This window comes from Ursus americanus, chromosome 21, assembly GCF_024610735.1.
Source record: "Ursus americanus isolate L20-20 chromosome 21, mUrsAme1.1.p, whole genome shotgun sequence".
Classification (NCBI taxonomy): domain Eukaryota; kingdom Metazoa; phylum Chordata; class Mammalia; order Carnivora; family Ursidae; genus Ursus; species Ursus americanus.
The window spans coordinates 453,125-472,329 of NC_142147.1; the positions used below are offsets into that span (position 1 = coordinate 453,125).

A 19,205-nucleotide genomic window follows, 5' to 3' on the forward strand; every position below is an offset into this window, starting at 1 on the left:
ATCCAGCCCTGCTGAGAACACGCCCCTCGTACCGGCAATGACCCGTTCCACAGCGTACTCGAAGTTAAATGTGTGGACGGACGTGTGCCCTTCCCGTGCGGCGTGCAGCGCGGCCTCGTTACAGATGTTGGCGATGTCAGCACCTGTCCGCACAGTAGGGGTGAGAGAGAAGGGCAGGGGAGGGGAGCGTGGGCAGGAGGCTGGGAGCAGGCAGGCGGCGCTTCTGCCCTATGCTGAAGCCACTCACACCGCTAACGGACCCGGAGCACATCTGCCTCGTGCCGTCCCACCTTTCTGCCACCTCCGAGCTCTGTCCTGCTCGAGTCCCATCGGTCCTGAGCATGTCGCATTCTCCCTAGGAATTCCCACTCCAGGACCCACAAAATTCTAGTTTAGGGCATCAGAAAAAGCCAAAGGGAAGAAATTACGATAAAAGGGATTTTGTTTCTATTACCCTTTAAACTGAGAGCCGCACAGAAAACATCCGGGCTTGCGATTGTTTCTATTACCCTTTAAAATGAAAGCCGTACAGAAAACATCTTGGCTTGTGATCTGTCTCTGCTCAGGGAGAACAGACCGGGAGGAGGGCCGTGCCACACTCGGGCAGCCACGAGGCCTCGGATGGCATTCCCTGGCAGGGAGAGCGTGGACAGGCACTGAAGGGCCAGTGTGCAGAGTCCCGCAGGCAGAAGTGCCCGGAGTACCCGTGGGGGCCCGTGCACAGTGCGCCCCGTGTGCTGCAGCAGACCCCTGGTGGGTCCGGCACTGCTCGCACAGGAAAAGCAAAGTGCTGTGCAGCTCTTTTTTCTTCTACCGCCTGACTGTGCACAACCTCACTCCGGCACAGGCTGTGCTGACTGTGGGGCCCAGAGCAGGGGGTATAGGGCTCCGGGGAGTGCCCTGCACCCTCAGGACGAGCGGGAACCAGCTTCCATACCGCTGAACCCCGGCGTGAGCTCTGCCAGACGCTGTGAGTAAAAGCTGCTGGCCTGGGTCAGCTTCAGGCTCTTGAGGTGCTGCTCGAAGATCTCCCGCCTTTCCTGGAGAGAAAGGACCCAAGTGTGGGCTCACCCCTGCCCCACGCACAGGAGCACTGGCTGTTAGATCCCTTTCTGTGTTGCTACTCCTGACCTACGAATGTGAGACCGTTAGACCTCAAGCAGCATTTCAAAAAGGAAGGTCGAAGAAGGAAGTGACTTCACGCGTCACATGCACGGGTTATCTGGTGGGACGTTTGGTTCATACACATCTGAATTTCCCAGACCCCGAGTCAGGACAATGGAAGGCTGCTCCCCAGTGAGCGTCAGAGGGGACCGCTCTGCTTCTGAGACAGCAGTAATGGTCTGAGTGTCAGACCAAGGAGGGCCGCTGGCTGGGGCACGGGAACACGAACTGTCACGCTCATGCTCCGAACCCCTTCCCCACCTGCGTGGGGGTCCTCATCACCGCTTGCTGGTTCCTGCTGCCTTGGGGCACCAAGGAGGCGGGTGGGGCTCAGAGACCTACAGACTCGAGGGGGTCAAGACGAGAATTCTGAGGCTCTCCAAACATTCTGCTACAAAACTCAGCCCCAACGCTTCGGGATAAAGAGAAAATGTCGGTGGACAAAACAAGCTGCAAAACCATAGGCCGAGCAGTAAACCAAAGACAGTCCGGACAGACAAGGGCCAGCCCCCGGCTGCACTGACCTGCAGTGTGGGAAGGTCGATGAAGACGTGTCGATCCAGTCGGCCGGGCCTCAGCAGAGCGTTGTCCAAAATGTCAGCTCGATTGGTAGATGCCAGGACAATGACATGGTCGGTGGTGCCCATTCCTAGAGGGAAAGACAGCCGTTTGGGCAGAGCGCCCCTTTCAGGACACAGGTGGGACTGATTTCCCACTGGGCTCCGTGAGACAGGAAGACACACGTCGCTCTGAATGAGGCCACGTGGACTGACCCAGGATCAAGCTCCCTGCAAGAGCAAGAATTCGCCTGTCTTCCCCAGGCTGCCAGCCCAGGGGCAGAACCACAGATGGTTCTTGGCGGGGGCTTCACTGCCATCCAGACGGCATCCTGGGGGGTCGCGTTTCTCCTCGGCAACTGCCCAGCAGACCTGGGGAGCGGGGGGCCCTGTGTCCACGTTCCTTCCGTGCAAAGCCATGGGCCGAAGCAGATGTTTCTGAACACTGGTCTGTGGCCTGGGTTCGGGGGCTCCAGGTTTCTCACAGGAATTTAAAAGCAAGTGCAGAAAGTACCACTGGTGGCCAAGATCTTTGGGAGAACCTAGCCTGGACCCCCATCTGAGTAAAGCAACAGCTGCAGAAATGTATCCAAGAAGCAACTGGGTGAGCTGGGCCTGACTGGACATCAGAGGGTCTTACGTACATCTTCAGTGTACGCGTTACAGTGAGATCGTGGCGCTTCTGAATCTAGACAAGCACGTCCAGAGCGTAAGACTGAGAACGTGTAAGATTCGTAACTTTGGACTGGCTTTAAAACCACCCACCGGGGAAAAGGATCGGAGCAGGAGGCGTGGATGGAATGGGGCTGGACTGTGACGTGGAGGTTTACTGCACATCTCTCTCTGTGCTTATGTATGTGTGACAAGTTCCAGAATACAAAGTCAGAAAAATAAAGATTTTAGGGGCACCGGGCTGGCGCGGCCAATGGAACGTGCGACCCTTGATCTCAGGGTCTTGAGTTCAAAGCCCCACATTGGGTGTGGAGCCCACTTAATTAAACAAAGAAAAATGCCATGATCTATCTTTTGCTAATAAAAAAATCCCTAATAAGTTGACATTGACAAGTGCAATTTAAAACTACCTGTGAAGTGTTAAGTGAAACTTAGAAGTGTTACAGAACGAGGCCCTCGGAGTGTGTGAGGCACTGTCACCTCCCAGCAGACTGTCATTAACTCCACCCCAGGACCCCACAACGACAGTGAGGGTCCTGGCTGAGCGCACGGGCCAGGGGTGGGGGGCACCCACCTCCCCGAGGACCTGACACCCGAGTCACTGAGACGCAGCTGCCAGGACACCAAACCACAGCCCAGCCCTGTGCGCGTGCATTCTTGCTGGAATGCGGTAAGCCAGGACACCAGGAGAGATCCAGTCCCACGTGTGTCGAGCTGAGAGTAGAGCGGATGACCCTGACTTCTGAAATAACCCGGCGCAAGGGCAAGCACCACGCAGCAGATGCAACCTTCCGACCCTGTGCTGCGCCAGCGCTTGGAGGAAACGTCACTCTGACGCAAAAACGGGAGGCTGACTGGAGGGAGGGCTTCGCTGCTCGGACGAGGAGGGGAGCCAGAGCCCTGGTTGCGGGACCTGCTGGGACTCCCTGCCCAGACTCCGACATGTCCTCCTTCCACAGGCCAAGGCTGTGAACGCGGGATGCTGAGTCACGAACACTGGACAGCGGGAGAACAGCGGTCCGCTCTCCGTCTCTGACGTCCCGTGTAAACAGCACCGTAAACCTTGGAGCCGTGATCCCGAGACCCGTGCAGACAGCTCTGGGTGAGAGGTCCGTCTCTTTCCCTCGCTTCACAGGAACCACGACAAGGACGCCGAATCGACAAGCTGCACGCGTCGGTGGACATGTGGGTTGTTTCCAGTCTTCAGCTCCCACAAGTACGTGGATGTCTAGACGCTTCTCTAGGGTGAGCACGCAGGAGCGCTAGTGGCCGGTCAGACGGGAGGTGCGTGTCTCCCTGAGAGGCCGCTCCACCGCACGCTCCCACCGGCACTGTGTCCGCTCCTGTTTCCCGGGTGCTTTGTTCAAATCAGGGTCATAGAGGTTCACGTGGGGACCTGGGTCCGACCTCCCCATGCCCCCACCAGCTTCTGGTGCTGCTGCCATGCCTCCTCCTAGCTCTCCTGTGACGTGTGTGTTCCTATCACAACCTCAGCAAGATCTTTTGGGAGATGTGGACAAGCTTGTTCTAAAAATCATGGATCATCGAACTTTACATCAGAAACCAGGGATGTACTGTATGGTGACTAACATAATATAATAAAAAATATATTAAAAAATAATAATAAAAAAAATAAAAATCATGGAGCAAGCAAAGCACACCCGCTGCAACAGCTTCCCTTCAGGGAGCAAAGTGCAAGGAGCCAGCCTGCCTTCCTCCAGACTGGGCCACGCGAGGAGGGCCGTGCTGTGGCAGAGGGGCAGACTTGTCGGCCAGCGCAGCAGACCGGGAGGCCCAGAGACTGTCAGACATGCCCAGCCAAGCGCTGGCAGAGGCACAAAAGCCATTCAGTGCAGGAAGCAACAGCCTTTTCAACAAATGGAGTGGGAGCCCTGGACATCCACAGGCACAGAAAGGAGCCACGACCAAACCCTCACGTCCTTACAGAAGTAACTAAAGACAGACCACAGATTAAAATGGAGAAGGCCACGTGGATGGGATCTAGGGCTTTCTAGTGACTCCGTGTGAGGCCGGAGCTCCTGACCCCATATGCTCTTGCTAACACAGAGGCTCGGGGAAGGCATCCGTCGCAAGGGGCGCTCAGTGCAGAGCCCTCTTTCTGCTGCTAAAGATGTAGAAAGGTGACTGTTAACAGGTAAGTGGCCTGGCAGGACCCCAGCGCCCTGCACACGTGCCCGTCCCATGTGGCCTGGCCGTCCCATGGTGAAGCCCTGTCCTGACCCGTGAGTGGGGGTTTCTCTTCCTGGTGAGCTTTTCCCACGACTGGCACAGCGTCTGCTCCGTGCTCTGCACGTCAATGAACCAGCACTGCCCTTCTCCAGGGACTAACAGAGACTCCTCAGACGCATCCGAAGGGCTGAGAGCACCCGGCTGTGTCTGCACACAAAGGGACCTGTTCACTGCTGGCCCAGCCCAACAAGGGCCTTCAGTCCGGGGTTCTGGGGCGGAAGCACTCCTATTCATGGCAGCACAGAGAGGTCTGCCTCAGAGGAAGATGCCATTTAGTCAATGCTTCCTGGCGGGCTCCATCTTCAAGTGCAAACAACCAGTACATGCGTGTCCAGAGTGGGGGTCGTGTGGGACCCCCTCGAGTGACTTCACATCACCTGGAATGCGCTCGCACACAGAAGGCCACAGGGGTGCAGGTGAGGTCGCACACCAATGATGTCAAAAAACCCAGAGCTTGGAGGAACGGGGCCCAGCGTGAACCCCATGGCTCCTTCCAGTCCAGGAGCCGAGGCACAGACATGAACCTGAGTCATCTGATGGCTTCCGATAGTCGGCTCTCCCCTGTCCACTCAGTAGCACAGAGGCTAGCCGTTCTTTCAAAGAAACAACCAGACGCCATCGTTAAAATCTGGTACTTTTGACAGTGGAGACTCATCGAACACACAGTCCTGGGTCTCAGGACGGACGGACCTCAGGCTCGGGCACCCACAGGCTCAGCCGTGAGACCTCGTGCCCAGAACCCGAGGGCCTCTTAGAGATCTCGGCAGGACTCTAAGACCGTCACCGGAGCCACACTGAGTACACGTGGCACCCCATGAAGGGATCGTGTAAAGCCGTTCAAACAAGAAGCAGTGAGTGGGGTTTCTTACACGTCAGAGACTCCAGAGAGTAACTGCCCCCAGAAGTGGCGTGTGGGGTTGGGGGCTCCCCGCAATCTGGCCTGGAAGGTGCTCCTGGAGGCCCCTCTGTGACGGTGTCTCGACAGCTGCGTTCAGAACCAGGGCCTCACTCTACCACGTGTCCAAGGACGTGGAGTCTGCGGAAGCTTCCCTCCCTGGAAACAGTCCCTGAGCAAGTGGTGTCAGGCGTCAGCGATGGGACGCAAGGGGTCTGCAGGGCAGCTCCGGATCCACAGTGTTCCCCTTACAACATAACCACGTAGCCTGTTGTGCAGACTGGTTAGACACTTGGGTTTTAGATCTGCTGAGCCTGCAGAGCTTGCAAAGTGCACCCGTGCGTCTGACCTGCACGTCAGCGTCTGAAGAAAGGCCTCGCCCTGCCGCCTGCAGCCACGCCATGCAAAGCCCAGCACCAGGGATGAGGTGCGCCCACGCCGTGTGTCGTGACAGGACGACGCCCGCGTCCCGGCCTCGGGGGAGGCCTGGGAGACGTTTGCTCTGGTACCGCAGTGCTTTCCTACATCTGAGATTATTTCCAAATGAGATGTCCAAATAGAGTTTGTCCTGAGTCACACACAGTCCAGCTCCACGTCCACACACTGGGCAGACGTGCCGCCCCACACGGCAGGAGCACTTCAAGAAAGAGCACTAACGTACACAAACATGGTTCTCTCCGAGCAAAGTGTCCCCTCCTCTGCGATACTGAAAACAGAGCCGGCGTCCTGACACCCTGGGGCCGGCGGGCACATCCGTGGGCCCACAGTCACAGCCGCCTTATTCCAAGAGCCAGAGGCGTCCGTCGGCAGGGGAATGTCCACACAGCGGAGTGTTACTCAGCCTTAGAAAGGAAGTCCTGACACGTGCACCGCATGCAGGACGTTGTGCTGCTGAGTCACAGACCCTCTGTCCCACACGAGGGCCCCAGAAGACTCAGACCCGTGGAGACAGACAGCAGGGCTGCGGCTGCCAGGAGCTGGGGAGTTAGGGTTTCATGGGAAGAGAAGGTTCTAGAGACGGACAGTGGTGGTGGCTGCATTATGAGAACATACTTAGTATCACTGAAGTGGACACTTACGAATGGTCAAAATGGTAAATGTTATGTGTATTTTACCACAGTAAAATTAAACAGGGGCACCCGGCTGGCTCAGTCAGTGAAGTGTGTGACTCCTGATCTCAGGGTTGTGAGTTCAAGCCCCATGTTGGGTGTACACATTACTTAAAGGTAAAATATTTAAAAAATGTATAGGGGCGCCTGGGTGGCTCAGTCAGTTAAGCGTCCGAGTCTTGGTTTCAGCTCAGGTCGTGATGTCAGAGTCCTGAGATCAAGCCCCACGTCGGGCTCCGCGCTCAGCTTGGAGTCTGTTGGAGATTCTCTCACTCTGCTCCCCCCCCACACTCATGCTCTCTCTCTAAGATAAATAAAATCTTGAAAGAAAGAAAGAAACCATTCCATGTCACTCACAACTCTGAGATCAAGAGTCACATGCTCCACCGACTGAGGCAGCCAGGCGCCCCGTGTCACCTTTACCACGCTGGGCAGCAGAGACCGCGCAATCCCCTGGGTTTATCCAAGACTGTGAACAGTGTCATGACCTGCCCTGCCCTTTGTGCTCCCAGGTTTTTTCCCTGTCTTTTCTACTATTACCCTCTTTACAATTAAAACCTGACGAATACCTCTGACACTGGCCTTGTCTCCTTATCGCCTGCCGGACAGCGCTAGGCACACTCACACCTGGGGCAGGTGCGATGGTGGAGAGACAGACCGGTCACTGCAGGAAAATGAAATGCCAGTGAGCATCAGGGCACGGTTCCGGAACAATACACATCAGCCACGTGGTCCATCTATAATGTGGATCTCAAGAAGAAACCTGTCCCTGCCCCAGAGCAGGCGGGGGGTATGGGGCACCCACCGTCCATTTCCACCAAAAGCTGGTTGAGCGTCTGCTCTTCCTCCGTGTTGGAGAAACCAGACATGGTGGTGGAGCGCTTCTTGCCCACGGCGTCGATCTCGTCAATGTAGACGATGCAGGGAGCCCGGGCCCGGGCTTCCTTGAACAGGCTCCGTACGCGGGCAGCGCCAAGGCCTGAGGTGACACAGAGGACCAGGAGTTGGACAGGGGATGGGAGATAAGCCCAACTCTTGTGCTGGGGCCAGAGCTGCCCACTGAGGATGTCGAGGTCTCACGGAGTCACCCCGGTGGACACTCACCCTCCTGGACTCCCCAGGCCGCACACGGAAGCAGCTTCAAAGAACATCACTACCCGGTTCCCTCCATAAACGTGTCCAGTAACACAGGTTTCCCATGTCCTTCCCTGTGCCTCCATGTCCCCATCCCTTCGCCGCCTGAGGAAGGGTGTGTGATGGCAGAGCCATCCCGCACAGATGGTCAGGCAAACTTGTCCACAGCCCCCCGGGAATACGGACCTCCAATGACCTCCACGAACTCTGGGCCAGCCATCGCCAAGAAGGGCACCTGGGCCTCTGTCGCCACCGCCTTGGCCAGAAGTGTCTTCCCACAGCCGGGGGGCCCGAGCAACAGCGCGCCTTTTGGGACTTTGGCGCCAAGCTGAAGGAAGCGCTCTGGGCTCTGGAAAAGCAGATCATGCCACACTAGTCACAGGTGTTTGAGAGAGAATTCCAAAACAGGGCTCACACAGAGATCAGCTTGTGTACCGGCATGAATCAGTTATGGTGCAGGTGGTTCTGGGAAAAGCAAGGAGCTCAGGCAGTGACCAGGCATCCCAGACAGCCCAGGGCACAGCCAGCAACGGGCTCGGTGCCCTCCTGCTGGTTCCCGGCTGTGCACTCAGCCTGCAGGGCCGACTCAGCAGGCACAGCACACACCACCTGACCGGGGCAGCGTCTCGCCCAGGAGGGCACTCCTGTCTGCCTCCTGCTTGCACGCACACCCACCTTCAGATAGTCCACAAACTCTTTGACTTCCAGTTTGGCTTCGTGCATTCCTGCCACATCTCTGAAGCTGACTCCCTTCCCCATCTTCCCGTCCACAATCGTGAAACGAGCCATTTTAAGCTGATTCTGGGCAGAAAGAACAAAGGGCAGGGTGCTGTGACTCCGAGCACAACAGGGAAGATAAGCACCTCTGGGCTGGGCCTGCCTGTACGAGGGAGCCCCGCGTCCCTGGGGCCTCGCCTCCCCTCGGCCGGCTCTCATGTCCCACATCCTCTCTACTTCTTCGGACAGATGGGATTCAGAGTCACCTTCCAGGCATCAAGGGGAAATGTTCATTGTGCATCATTAAGAGAAACTTATCTAGCATCTAGCAATTTACATTTAAAAAAAAAAAACACAAACGACCCCCCACCCAAAGGAATTTAATATCTATTGCACATAAGCTGTATTTTGCATATGATTTTTCCCACTACTGTGGAGCTCTCTGATTATAAAAGTAGTAACACTCGGCTCTAGGAAGGTTTGGTAGAAATGTCAGCTGGTAAATTTCTGGAGCGCCATCAGGCAAGACAAAGCTCTCGGTGAGGGCTGCAAACTGGAGGCCCAGCAGACGGACAATCGGGTACTCCAAAGATACGCGTGTGTCATATGATCACAGCACGATCTAAATACAACAAGGAAAATACGCAGCCCCTGGGGCACCGGGGAGGCTCATGTGAAGCGTCTCCCTTCAGCTCAGGTCATGATCCCGGGGTCCTGGGATCGAGCCCCACATCGGGCTCCCTGCTCAGCGGGGAGTCTGCTTCTCCCTCTCCCTCTGCCTGCCACTCCCCCTGCTTGTGCCTGCTCTGTTAATATAAATAAATAAAATCTTTAAAAAAATTTTTTTATAAACAACCCCAAATATGCAAGACTGGTGAAACTGGCTGAGTAAAATACAACACAACCCACAACAAGACTCCATTAAAAGGACGTGGGTTTTTAGCTACAGAGAGGAACACACTCCTGGGGTCAGTGGAAGCCTGTCTTGGTTCCCAGGGAGGTGACCAGAAGGTACCCTCTGCAGACTTGCTCCAAGCAGGCCTTGGGCCTCTCCCCAGCTCCTCTGCTGATGGGGCTAACTGGCCATGTGCAACCTGCCAGGGACTGAAAGTTCGTGCTACAACGAAGGCCACCACAACAGAACTTTTTTTTTTTGAAGTCATCTCTATGTCCAACTTGGGACCTGAACTCAAGACCCTGAGATCAAGCATCACATGCTCTACTGACTGAGCCAGCCAGGTGCCCCAGGAGAATGCCTGTAAAGTGTGTTAGGGTCTGGGGCACCTGGCTGGCTCAGTCAGTAGAGCATGTGATGCTTGATCTTGGGGTCCTGAGTTCAAGCCTTCCATCGGGTGTAGAGACGACTTAAAAAAAAAAAATCTTAAAAAAAATTAGAAGTAAAATAAAAACACAAAGGCGACCTTTAAAACTGTCTCAGTGTCTTAGCCGGTAGGAGAGACCAAAGAGTCAGGCCCAGCTACTGCCTGCAGAGCAAACTGGCCAACACACTTGCTTGGCTCAGCTGTCCCACGAGTCAGCGAGAGAGGGGCCACGCAGAGGGAACGAGGAGCCCCCGGCCACGGCTCCAGCCAGGCCTTCGTGACAGGTGACTCTTCAGGGGACACTCACTCTGTGAGTTACGTAAAGTGTGTTCCGCGAGCACAAGCACAGACAAACCCCAGAGCACAGGTTCGATGAGAGGGGATTTTCATCACTTACAAAAGCACTGAGTCCTCCTTCCCTTCCCGTCATTCCAGCCAGACGGAACACGTACCACAGGATGGCCAGGCCCACTGCGGTCATCCCCAAGGCATAGAGGGCACTAGCGGGAGAGAGAGGCGGTTACGGGCAGGCAGCACGCACACACGCCTCACGTCGGGCCCCCCCCACTCTGAGACCAGCGTGCGGAGCGAATGTTGTGGAAGTGGGTTTCCTTGTCCAGTGCTCCTCTTTCGTGATCCTCCCCCAGGCCGTCCCCGGGAGCACGTAAAGGGCAGATACTGCAGCTTACCAGGGTGTGAAGCCAGAATGCGGACACCGCGCACTAACTGTCATCTACAGCCTCTCGATAATGCCCAACAGGAACAGATTTTCACGTGTGATATACTTTGTTTTCAAAAGCAGGCCACCAGTTTGGTTGGAAGGCACAGTAAGCAGAGCAGCAGAGAGTAAACCCTAGGGCGCCAGCAATACCGCCCGCCATTCCCTACGCCCCCCAGCCTCGGAGGCCTGCGCCCTCAGGAGAGAACCGCCACTTCTCTGGAGTGCTGCCAGTCACTGGCATCCCACGTCTTCTCAGTGTGTGGGCACGTGTCCACGTGAACCTCTCTGCACACGAGCTGCAGCCCCCGGCAGTCCCAGCACGCCGTTATGCCGCCCCAGGACAATGCGCATTAACGTGCTCCTGGTAAGGAGACGCAGGTCCCACAGGCCCAAAAGGGTCCCTAGTTCATCTGCCACAGAAGCAAGAATTTCTACCAGACGCCCCTGCTTCTCCCTTTCTGTTCCGTTTTCCCGTTTGTACAAGACGGCAGCCCCACAATGTGCTCCACCAGAACTAAAGAAAGACACCCCAGCAGGCCCACGATGCCCCTCCCCACGCGTGGTCACCGGCTCGCACACATACTTAACCTCCCACACGGGGGCTGCTTTACTGGAGGCAAGGCCAGTGTGAGATGTTGGTAGTTTGTTATCATATTACAAAGCCAAGCCTGGTTTAGTTCAGGAGCCAAAAAAATGACCAACATACTTTCCAAAGAATCCTGTTCGCTTGTAGGAAACCGGGATCCTGTCCTTGCCTTCAATCCCCAGGGCGTCTTCAGCGGCTCGGAGCTTCTCCTCAAACCTGTCGATGTTTGCCACCTGCATCCGGTACATCAAGGCCAGCCGCTGGGGGCAGGGAGCAGAGGCAGTGCAGGTGATGGACGGGCTGCGGCAGCCGCGACACACAGCGTCTATGCACCGCAACGCCCCGGACGCAGGGCTCTCGCTGCCACTCAGAAACTGCGTCCACGTCACAACCACAACACTTCCCGTACGTGTGCTTGCTCTGTTTTCACTAACAGGAACATTTTAAGAAAACGGACAGTGTGCTTTATGCTTTAAACTCACCACCCAGCCTCAACTGTGCGTGCAGAGCACAGAGACACACAATAGACACGAGGTCTTGGCCGGGATGCAGGCCACGCACTAAGGCAAGAAACACAGGTTTGGTGCTTCACCACCGGCTGACTCTGAAATTTGGCGAACTGGATCTCTCTCCTCTGTAGGCCTTTCCCAGGACGAGAAGACGCTCGGGGAGAGTGAGCAGGGGGAGTGTCCTCCAGGGTACAGAGAAGACTCCACCGCAAGCCAAGTCCACACTGGGCCCCCAAACCCCTTCTCTGTAAGCTGACCTGAGCCACCCACCAAGGGGCCATCCTGACTATCTCCACCGGTCTGGACAGCTTCATGCCCGTCCTGCAGCATTCTGCTAAGGGCCTGGTCCAAATGCTTTCTGGAACGAAGCTGTTCCAAGCACAGCTTCCAAATGCACTGTGGAATCCACAGGAGAGCCTCAGAAGATTCCGTGCAGAATGAGGGGCTGGCCAGGCTGCATGTCAGGGGTCACAGGGCCGGACAGGAGATGCGGATGGGAGCACCCACCAGCCACGACACACTGAGCGTCGTCTGCACTGGAACGCCCAGTGGCCTCAGTTGCTGGATTACCTAACAGACCCCAAACGTCTGATCTGGACTTCATCCACGCCTGTCACTCAAACACCTGCCCAGCCAGGTGAATAGAATGGAAACATGCGGCAATGCCCTTCTTTCTTTACCAGAAGCCAAGAGCAAAATGTGATTCCAGAAGCCAGTTCAGGTCCCACATCTCGGACCACCTGGGCCTGAACCATCCACTCACTTCTGCAGGGTCGCCCAGGTCACACCGGGCCAGGAGGAGCCTGTCACCCCCAACTAAATTACAAGCTCTTATAAACTGACACCCAGCTGTAAACACAGTGCTTGGCACTCAGCCCTATCCAGGACCCAGGTAGGGCTATCGTGCAGGGCCCAGACTACGCCCCAGAGTCCACCAGTGCTCCCCGAGAGCAGAGTGAGTCCATGTGGGACACCTGTCTCCCAGCATTTTCCCTGGTCTAGTTTCTCCACCACCCAAACCTTCAACAAAAAATGGAAAGGAGGGGGCGCCTGGGTGGCACAGCGGTTAAGCGTCTGCCTTCGGCTCAGGGCGTGATCCCGGCGTTGTGGGATCGAGCCCCACATCAGGATCCTCCGCTATGAGCCTGCTTCTTCCTCTCCCACTCCCCCTGCTTGTGTTCCCTCTCTCGCTGTCTGTCTCTATCTCTGTCGAATAAATAAATAAAATCTTTAAAAAAAAAAAATGGAAAGGAGACTGAAGAAACACGACAACGAAATACAATTCATGGTCCTCGATGGGTCCCTGGATTAAAAGTACTAATAAGGGGCACCTGGGTGGCTCGGTGGGTTAAGCGTCCAATTCTTGATCTCAGCTCAGGTCTTGAACTCAGAGTCATGAGTTCAAGCCCTGCATTGGGCCCCAGGCTGGTGGAGCCTTCTTAAAAAATAATAATAATAAAATAAAATAAAATACTAATAAAACAGCTCTAACATCAATATAGAGATGACCAGCGAACAGGGTCAGGAAAGTGCTTTGGAAAATATTCTCACGTCGCTACCTCTCCTGGGCCTGCCGGTGCTGTGGTGACAGGGTGAGGAGGACGGTGACTCCTTCCACAGGACGGTAATAACAGTCAGCTTCTGGGGCCCAGCCCTCTCCCCGGGACCAAATCCCACCCTCCTGACCCCTCCGCTGGTGAGCGCGCTGGGCTCCCTCCCGGGGGTGGGGAAGCGAGCAGGCCCTGCGTGGTCTTTCCTCCCTCCTCTCCCGGGCCGGCCCTTGCCCGACCCCAGCTCTCAGCCACCCTCCCAGTGCGCGTAGTTTACTGTCCCGGGCTCCCAGCGATTCCCCTTCACACCACCCCCCCCCCCCCGTCCCCGCACCTAAACTCGCCAGCAGCTGCCAAAGCTGCCCTGGGTGCTGACCTGCCACTGAGACCAGACCCACGGGGCGGGACCTCGGGGCCGTAGCCGCAGGCCCCCCGCTCCCCTCCCGGATGCGCCTGCGGCTCAGGGCGGGGGGACCGAGGGAAAGGGGTTCCGCCCTGACTCACAGGCCGCCCGAACACCACAGCTCCGGGGTGCAGATAGACCTCCACCACGTCGCTCTCTGGCACCACCTGCACGCGCTGCACCTCGCCCTTGGCCAGCATCTCGTGCACGAAGTCGCTCCAGGAGATGTTGCCGCCGCTGGTGCTGAGTGCATTCAGCAGGCTCATGATCACGGCGATGACAAACAAGGTGCGCAGCCGCTCACGGTACATCTGGTCCTCTCTCTCCTTGCGTCTCCTCTCCTCTGCAAGCAGGGCGACCGGGGGGCGTCAGACACGGGAAGGACACTAATCCCACGCCACTCAAGGCCACCGACACTGCATCACTGCGGTCCCGTCAGACCACAAAGCCAGTGTTACAACAGCAGCTTCCTGGGACCAGCGTGTACTGTAGCTCGGCAGTGAGCCCTCCGCCAGAGGCACGAGCGACCCCTGACCTCAAACCATCACCCGTGATGCGTGTGGCACACGTGCAAGTGATTAGTAACAACAAAACACCTTTTACCCCCATCTGCCCTCCCCTCCCCAACAGCCACCTACCCTGCATATATGGGAGGACCACTTAATTCAACAACGTTCCCAGTGACCAACTCTTATCCAAACCATCAGATAAACAGTCATATTATTAGGATACCAGTTCTTAGAGGGGGACAAAGACACAAGACTCAGCCCCTGACCTTGGGGCACATGGACACCTGGGGAGGCTGACACGGGAGGTGGCGGCTGATGCGGGAGGCTCCAGACGGTACACAGCATGAGGAACTGGGAGAAGCAGCTCCCAGCACGGCCACCACAGGGAGGTTCCAGGAGGGAGGGAAGAGTACGCGGACCGGGAGAACCGGGAGGACAGCAGGAGTCGCTGCCCTCAGGCCCAGGGAACAGACAGGAGAGTCCTGCTTATAGCCCCCCAAGGCCAGGCCACAGTCTCCCTCCCAAACCGGCTGGTCAGATAAGCCCCTCCTCCGCTGGGGATGCAGTCTCTGGACCTCACTGACATGCTGCTCTGTATCTCCTCGCTGGCCCACCCAACCCGGTCCTTAGAAGCTTCTGGCACCTCCATCTCCACACCAGAAGGCCTGGACCACGGTGCGGCCCTCACTGTACAGTACGGCCCATCCTCCCGACACTCCATCCAGACTTTACCTACCTGTCATTAACGATGCCCTTTGAGAAGGTCATGTACCGTCCTTCACCAGTGCTGCCCAAGATGGCCCTGACCAATCTCAGCAACCAACCCTTCCACCATTTACCTCTGCCTGCACAGACACAGCATCCACTCGGGGGAAGAGGAGGGAGGGCCCACACAGACACGGGACTCAGCCCGCCCTGCTTGTGTGGTCATTTCTCCAGGGACAAGAGCACAGCTGGACCTCAGTGTCCACCCGCTTCCCTCTGCTCTGTCTGCAGGCGTACCATCCACGAACACACTGCCCTCCTCTCTGGCCATCAGTTCAGAGGAACTGAAAGGCATTTTTAATCAGCTTAAAAACGCAAAACGAATCTTACGGGGAAGGCTGTATCAGCAATCATTCTGAAAACATGAAAGTACATATCAGATGTTATCCGAGAACGGACTGTAATAGCAAATTCAGTATTTAAAGCTCAGAGTCACAACAGGCAACGAAATACAGGTACCACTCGTCTTGGAAAGCAAACTCATGTGCGCAGGTGAGTAGGTAATGATTTAGAGACCAGGTATTTCATTTAATTTTCTTTTTTTTTTTTTTTTTAAGATTTTATTTATTTGACAGAGATAGAGACAGCCAGCGAGAGAGGGAACACAAGCAGGGGGAGTGGGAGAGGAAGAAGCAGGCTCATAGCAGAGGAGCCTGATGTGGGGCTCGATCCCATAACGCCAGGATCACGCCCTGAGCCGAAGGCAGACGCTTAACCGCTGTGCCACCCAGGCACCCCTCATTTAATTTTCTATTTAATCAGTCTATTTAATCCCCAGTCTTGTGTTCGAATTGACCATGTTGTCATCCAACTTGGCAAGCTCCGTACGACCGACCTGAGACCCTGAGACTGGCCGGTGACTGAGCTGCACGAGCCACTGGGAGGACTTACAAATCGGCCCAGGCCGTGCCTGCTCTGCCCACCACACGTCACGCCTCTGGCAGAGAAGGGCTTACGGCAACTCTACAACTCACACGTCTGTTTGCAGAAGGCAAACCAGCCCTATAATTTTTAAAAGATATGGCTTGGTTTCACTTATTTATTTTAAAAAAGATTCCATTTCTTTTTTTAAGTCATCTCTATACCCAACGTGGGGCTCAAACCCACAACCCTGAGATCAAGAGTCACACGTTACACTGACGGAGTCAGCCGGGTGCCCCACATATGGCTTGGTTTTAAGTAACAGCTTTGCACGTTTTTGTAAGAATTTCTAAACAATAAGAAGACAGCTTGGATTTAGGCTCCAGTAAACGCCTCCTCTTTCTTCACGAAAACCCAACCCTTTTCAGGTAAAAACCAGCCAGGCATTCTGTCACACATGTGGAGCTGCCCCCATCGGTCTGTGTTAGGGAGAAGGATGAGCCTGGCCAGACCTGGAGGCCGCAGACCCCATTACTGGAGGGCTCTCCAGGCTCAGGAGCAGGGAGGCCCCAACCCAGGGCGGTCACTGCTCTCAAGCTCCAGACAGTTCACGCAGGTCTGGTGAAAATCGTTTGCACGTCTCCACAGAATTCCTACTCTGGCTTCTGAGCCGGAGTCATCGAGTCCTCCTCCCTGGGCACTAAGGAGATGGATACAGCACGTACCCGCCCCCAGACAGGACCCATCCAGTGACAAGGGTGTGCAAACACGCGCTCTGTCCATTCGCGCTAACCCAGGCCCACGAGGTGCAGTGAGCTGGCCCAGCACACGCTGTCCAGGGGTACACATGAGGAAGCCCTCCTAAAAGCCACTTAGCTGGGTGTCTCAAGAGCCACAGAAAACACTGTGTTTCCTTAACTCAGTAATTGTACTTCTGAAACTCAGCCCAAGGACCTCAACGTAAAACACGTTTCTGGGGTCACCTGGCAGGCTCAGTCAGCAGAGCGTGCAACCCTTGATCTCAGGCTTGCAGCGGTTACTAAAAATAAAACCTTTTAAAAACAAACAAAGGAGGGGCGCCTGGGTGGCTCAGTCGTTAAGCGTCTGCCTTCAGCTCAGGGCGTGATCCCGGCGTTCTGGGATCGAGCCCCACATTGGGCTCCTCCTCTGGGAGCCTGCTTCTTCCTCTCCCACTCTCCCTGCTTGTGTTCCCTCTCTCGCTGGCTGTCTCTCTGTCACATAAATAAATAAAATCTTAAAAAACAAACAAACAAAGGAAACCCCCACATATCTGTAGTGTTGGTCAGGTATGAGATTATGAGGGCCAGTCTGAGAAAGACAAAAGGGGAGCAGGACAGGGCGATGTGGGTGTGAGACAGAGGACTGGGTCCATGAAAGTAAGACGTGTGAGATCCGAGACATGAAACAAAATCTGACCCTGAGGTTCTAACTGGAAAATGGCCTTTCATCACTCTGTCCCTCGGGGACCCCCTTCCTCCGCTGCCCCTCGCCGTGGCTGCACCCAACTGCATCTGTGAAGGCTGAAGGCCACACTCGGGCACTTGGCTCCCTATGGCTCGCGCATCTACTCTGGCTCCTGATACCAACGACAGGCTCGTGGAGAGCCGAGGGCTAAGCCCAGGAAACACTGCTGCCTCCTGGCCACCCGACTGTCCACCCACTGGACAGACCCCCCGAAAGCTCCGGTGCCCAAATCCCTCTTTGGTGGGGGGTGGCATCCATCACTGCCAGGCGCCCTGTGTCAGCCACCGCACATGGGCCAGTGACCCCCACGGCTGAGTTTCAAGGAGACAGCGAGAGGACAGGGAGAGCTGCCCCAGGTTTCAGTCTAGGGATCCTTCTGGAAGAACTTGTTCCCAGTAACCCTGAACGTGGGCCTGTGGTGAGAAGCTTCGGAGGATTGCCGTGACAGTCCAGTTCTTTCCAGCAGTCACTTGGTGCTGGGCCTGCCCCAGATGGGGACGGCAATAGCAGAGATCACTCACCGAGTATCCTCAGTTCTCAGGGACAAGAGGCACGAACGCCAGAGTGGAAATTCCAGCAACTGCCCTCTATGCTTTCTATTACGTGATACCATAGACTCCTGCATAATCGTAGGTAGTAACACAGAACTAGCCCCTGTCTGCCCAGCTGCTGGACAGTGACACAGCCCGCTGGCCTTATTCAGACTGCCCGGCTGACCTGTGCTCTTGAGTGTGTCTTAGTTTTGTGCACGTTACCACCGGTGAAGACACACATGACTTCCTCCCCGCAGGGGCTGCCCGGCTCCAAGGCCCTGCGGACACTCCTCTGCTCGCCACTCTGTAACGGTGTCTCTGGAGAATGTGCCATACATGGGAACGACGTAGTATACAGTCTTCCGGGACTGGCTCTTTCATTCATACTGTCAGCAGGTCTGAGGACGAGACACTGGGCTGCGCCTGCCGTATGCCTCCTGTGGGGGCTTCCCGGCGAGCCAGACCATCACCCGTGCAGCCACAGAGCCAGGGAAGATCCACGACAGATCGTCACAGAAAGAAAAACCTTCCGGTCAAGCAATCATTAACCTCTAACGAAAATGCAGCAGACCGGAGCTTCACCCCATTTTCTCAACACAAGCTACAGCTCCATCTGAAACTACGGACTACAAAACCACCGCACGCGGGACGCACAGGAGGTGCAGACACTCTAGACGTGTGCTGCGCTACCGGGAGCGAGTGAAGGAGTCGGGAGAACCCTACTCAATGCTTGCTTCTGCCTCTGTTGTCCCTTGCGCCACGACACTGGCGACGGCGCTGTGACGAGGAGCACATGGGCGAAGCACGGAGTCCGGCATCTACGGTTGACCAAGTGGCCGCAGCCATTCCTTTGGAAATCGGAATCATCAGTGGGACCACGCCCGTGCCTGAGGAACTGGAACCCATGCGTGTGGCAGGCCGCCGCCAACAGCACTCCGCAAGCACGCCGCCCACCACCTCTCCCTTCATAGGAGACCCTTATCATCACCTCTGCTTTCATGGCCGAAGACCTTTGCCATTTTGAGATATGAAATATCCCTCCGTGTTTTTTCCTAGTTCTTCTATAGTTTTGCTTTTAGATTTAACGACTTAATCCATCCAGAATTTATTTTGGTACATGTAATATAGTCTCTCTCCAAGTAACAGCAACTATTTCAAACCACTTCGTACACGATCCTCCCCTCTGCTACTACGTGAAACGCCACGAATTCTCAGGTAAACCAGACTCTGCTTCCACATTTTCTCTTTTGTTCCATTAAGCTTCCTACCTACTACTGGACCAAAATGTTACTTCTTGGGGAGAAAAAAATTTTAACGTCTGCCACTATCAGCCTCACTGGCATTTGTTTTTCAAAATCCTGTAGATTTTCTGATGAGCCAAACCCTCATCCTCCACCCCTGAAAACCTTGGAACTCAGAAGCCCTCTGAGGAAGAGCCAAGTTCCCCAGGAGCTCTGTGAGCA

At 55.6% G+C, this 19,205-nt stretch overlaps 1 protein-coding gene across 1 annotated transcript in view; it reads right to left on the reverse strand.

Annotated features, from left to right (window-relative positions):
- SPG7 (SPG7 matrix AAA peptidase subunit, paraplegin) overlaps positions 1–19,205 on the reverse strand; it is a 29,570-nt gene that overhangs the window by 5,858 nt on the left and 4,507 nt on the right. Inside the window, exons 4-12 of the mRNA XM_045772640.2 lie at positions 13,691–13,932; positions 11,248–11,387; positions 10,218–10,320; positions 8,457–8,582; positions 7,968–8,130; positions 7,453–7,626; positions 1,689–1,813; positions 938–1,040; positions 33–143 (exon numbers count right to left, since the gene is read on the reverse strand). Of these exons, the coding sequence (XP_045628596.2) occupies positions 33–143; positions 938–1,040; positions 1,689–1,813; positions 7,453–7,626; positions 7,968–8,130; positions 8,457–8,582; positions 10,218–10,320; positions 11,248–11,387; positions 13,691–13,932 (1,287 nt within the window). The remainder of the gene's footprint in view (positions 1–32; positions 144–937; positions 1,041–1,688; positions 1,814–7,452; positions 7,627–7,967; positions 8,131–8,456; positions 8,583–10,217; positions 10,321–11,247; positions 11,388–13,690; positions 13,933–19,205) is intronic.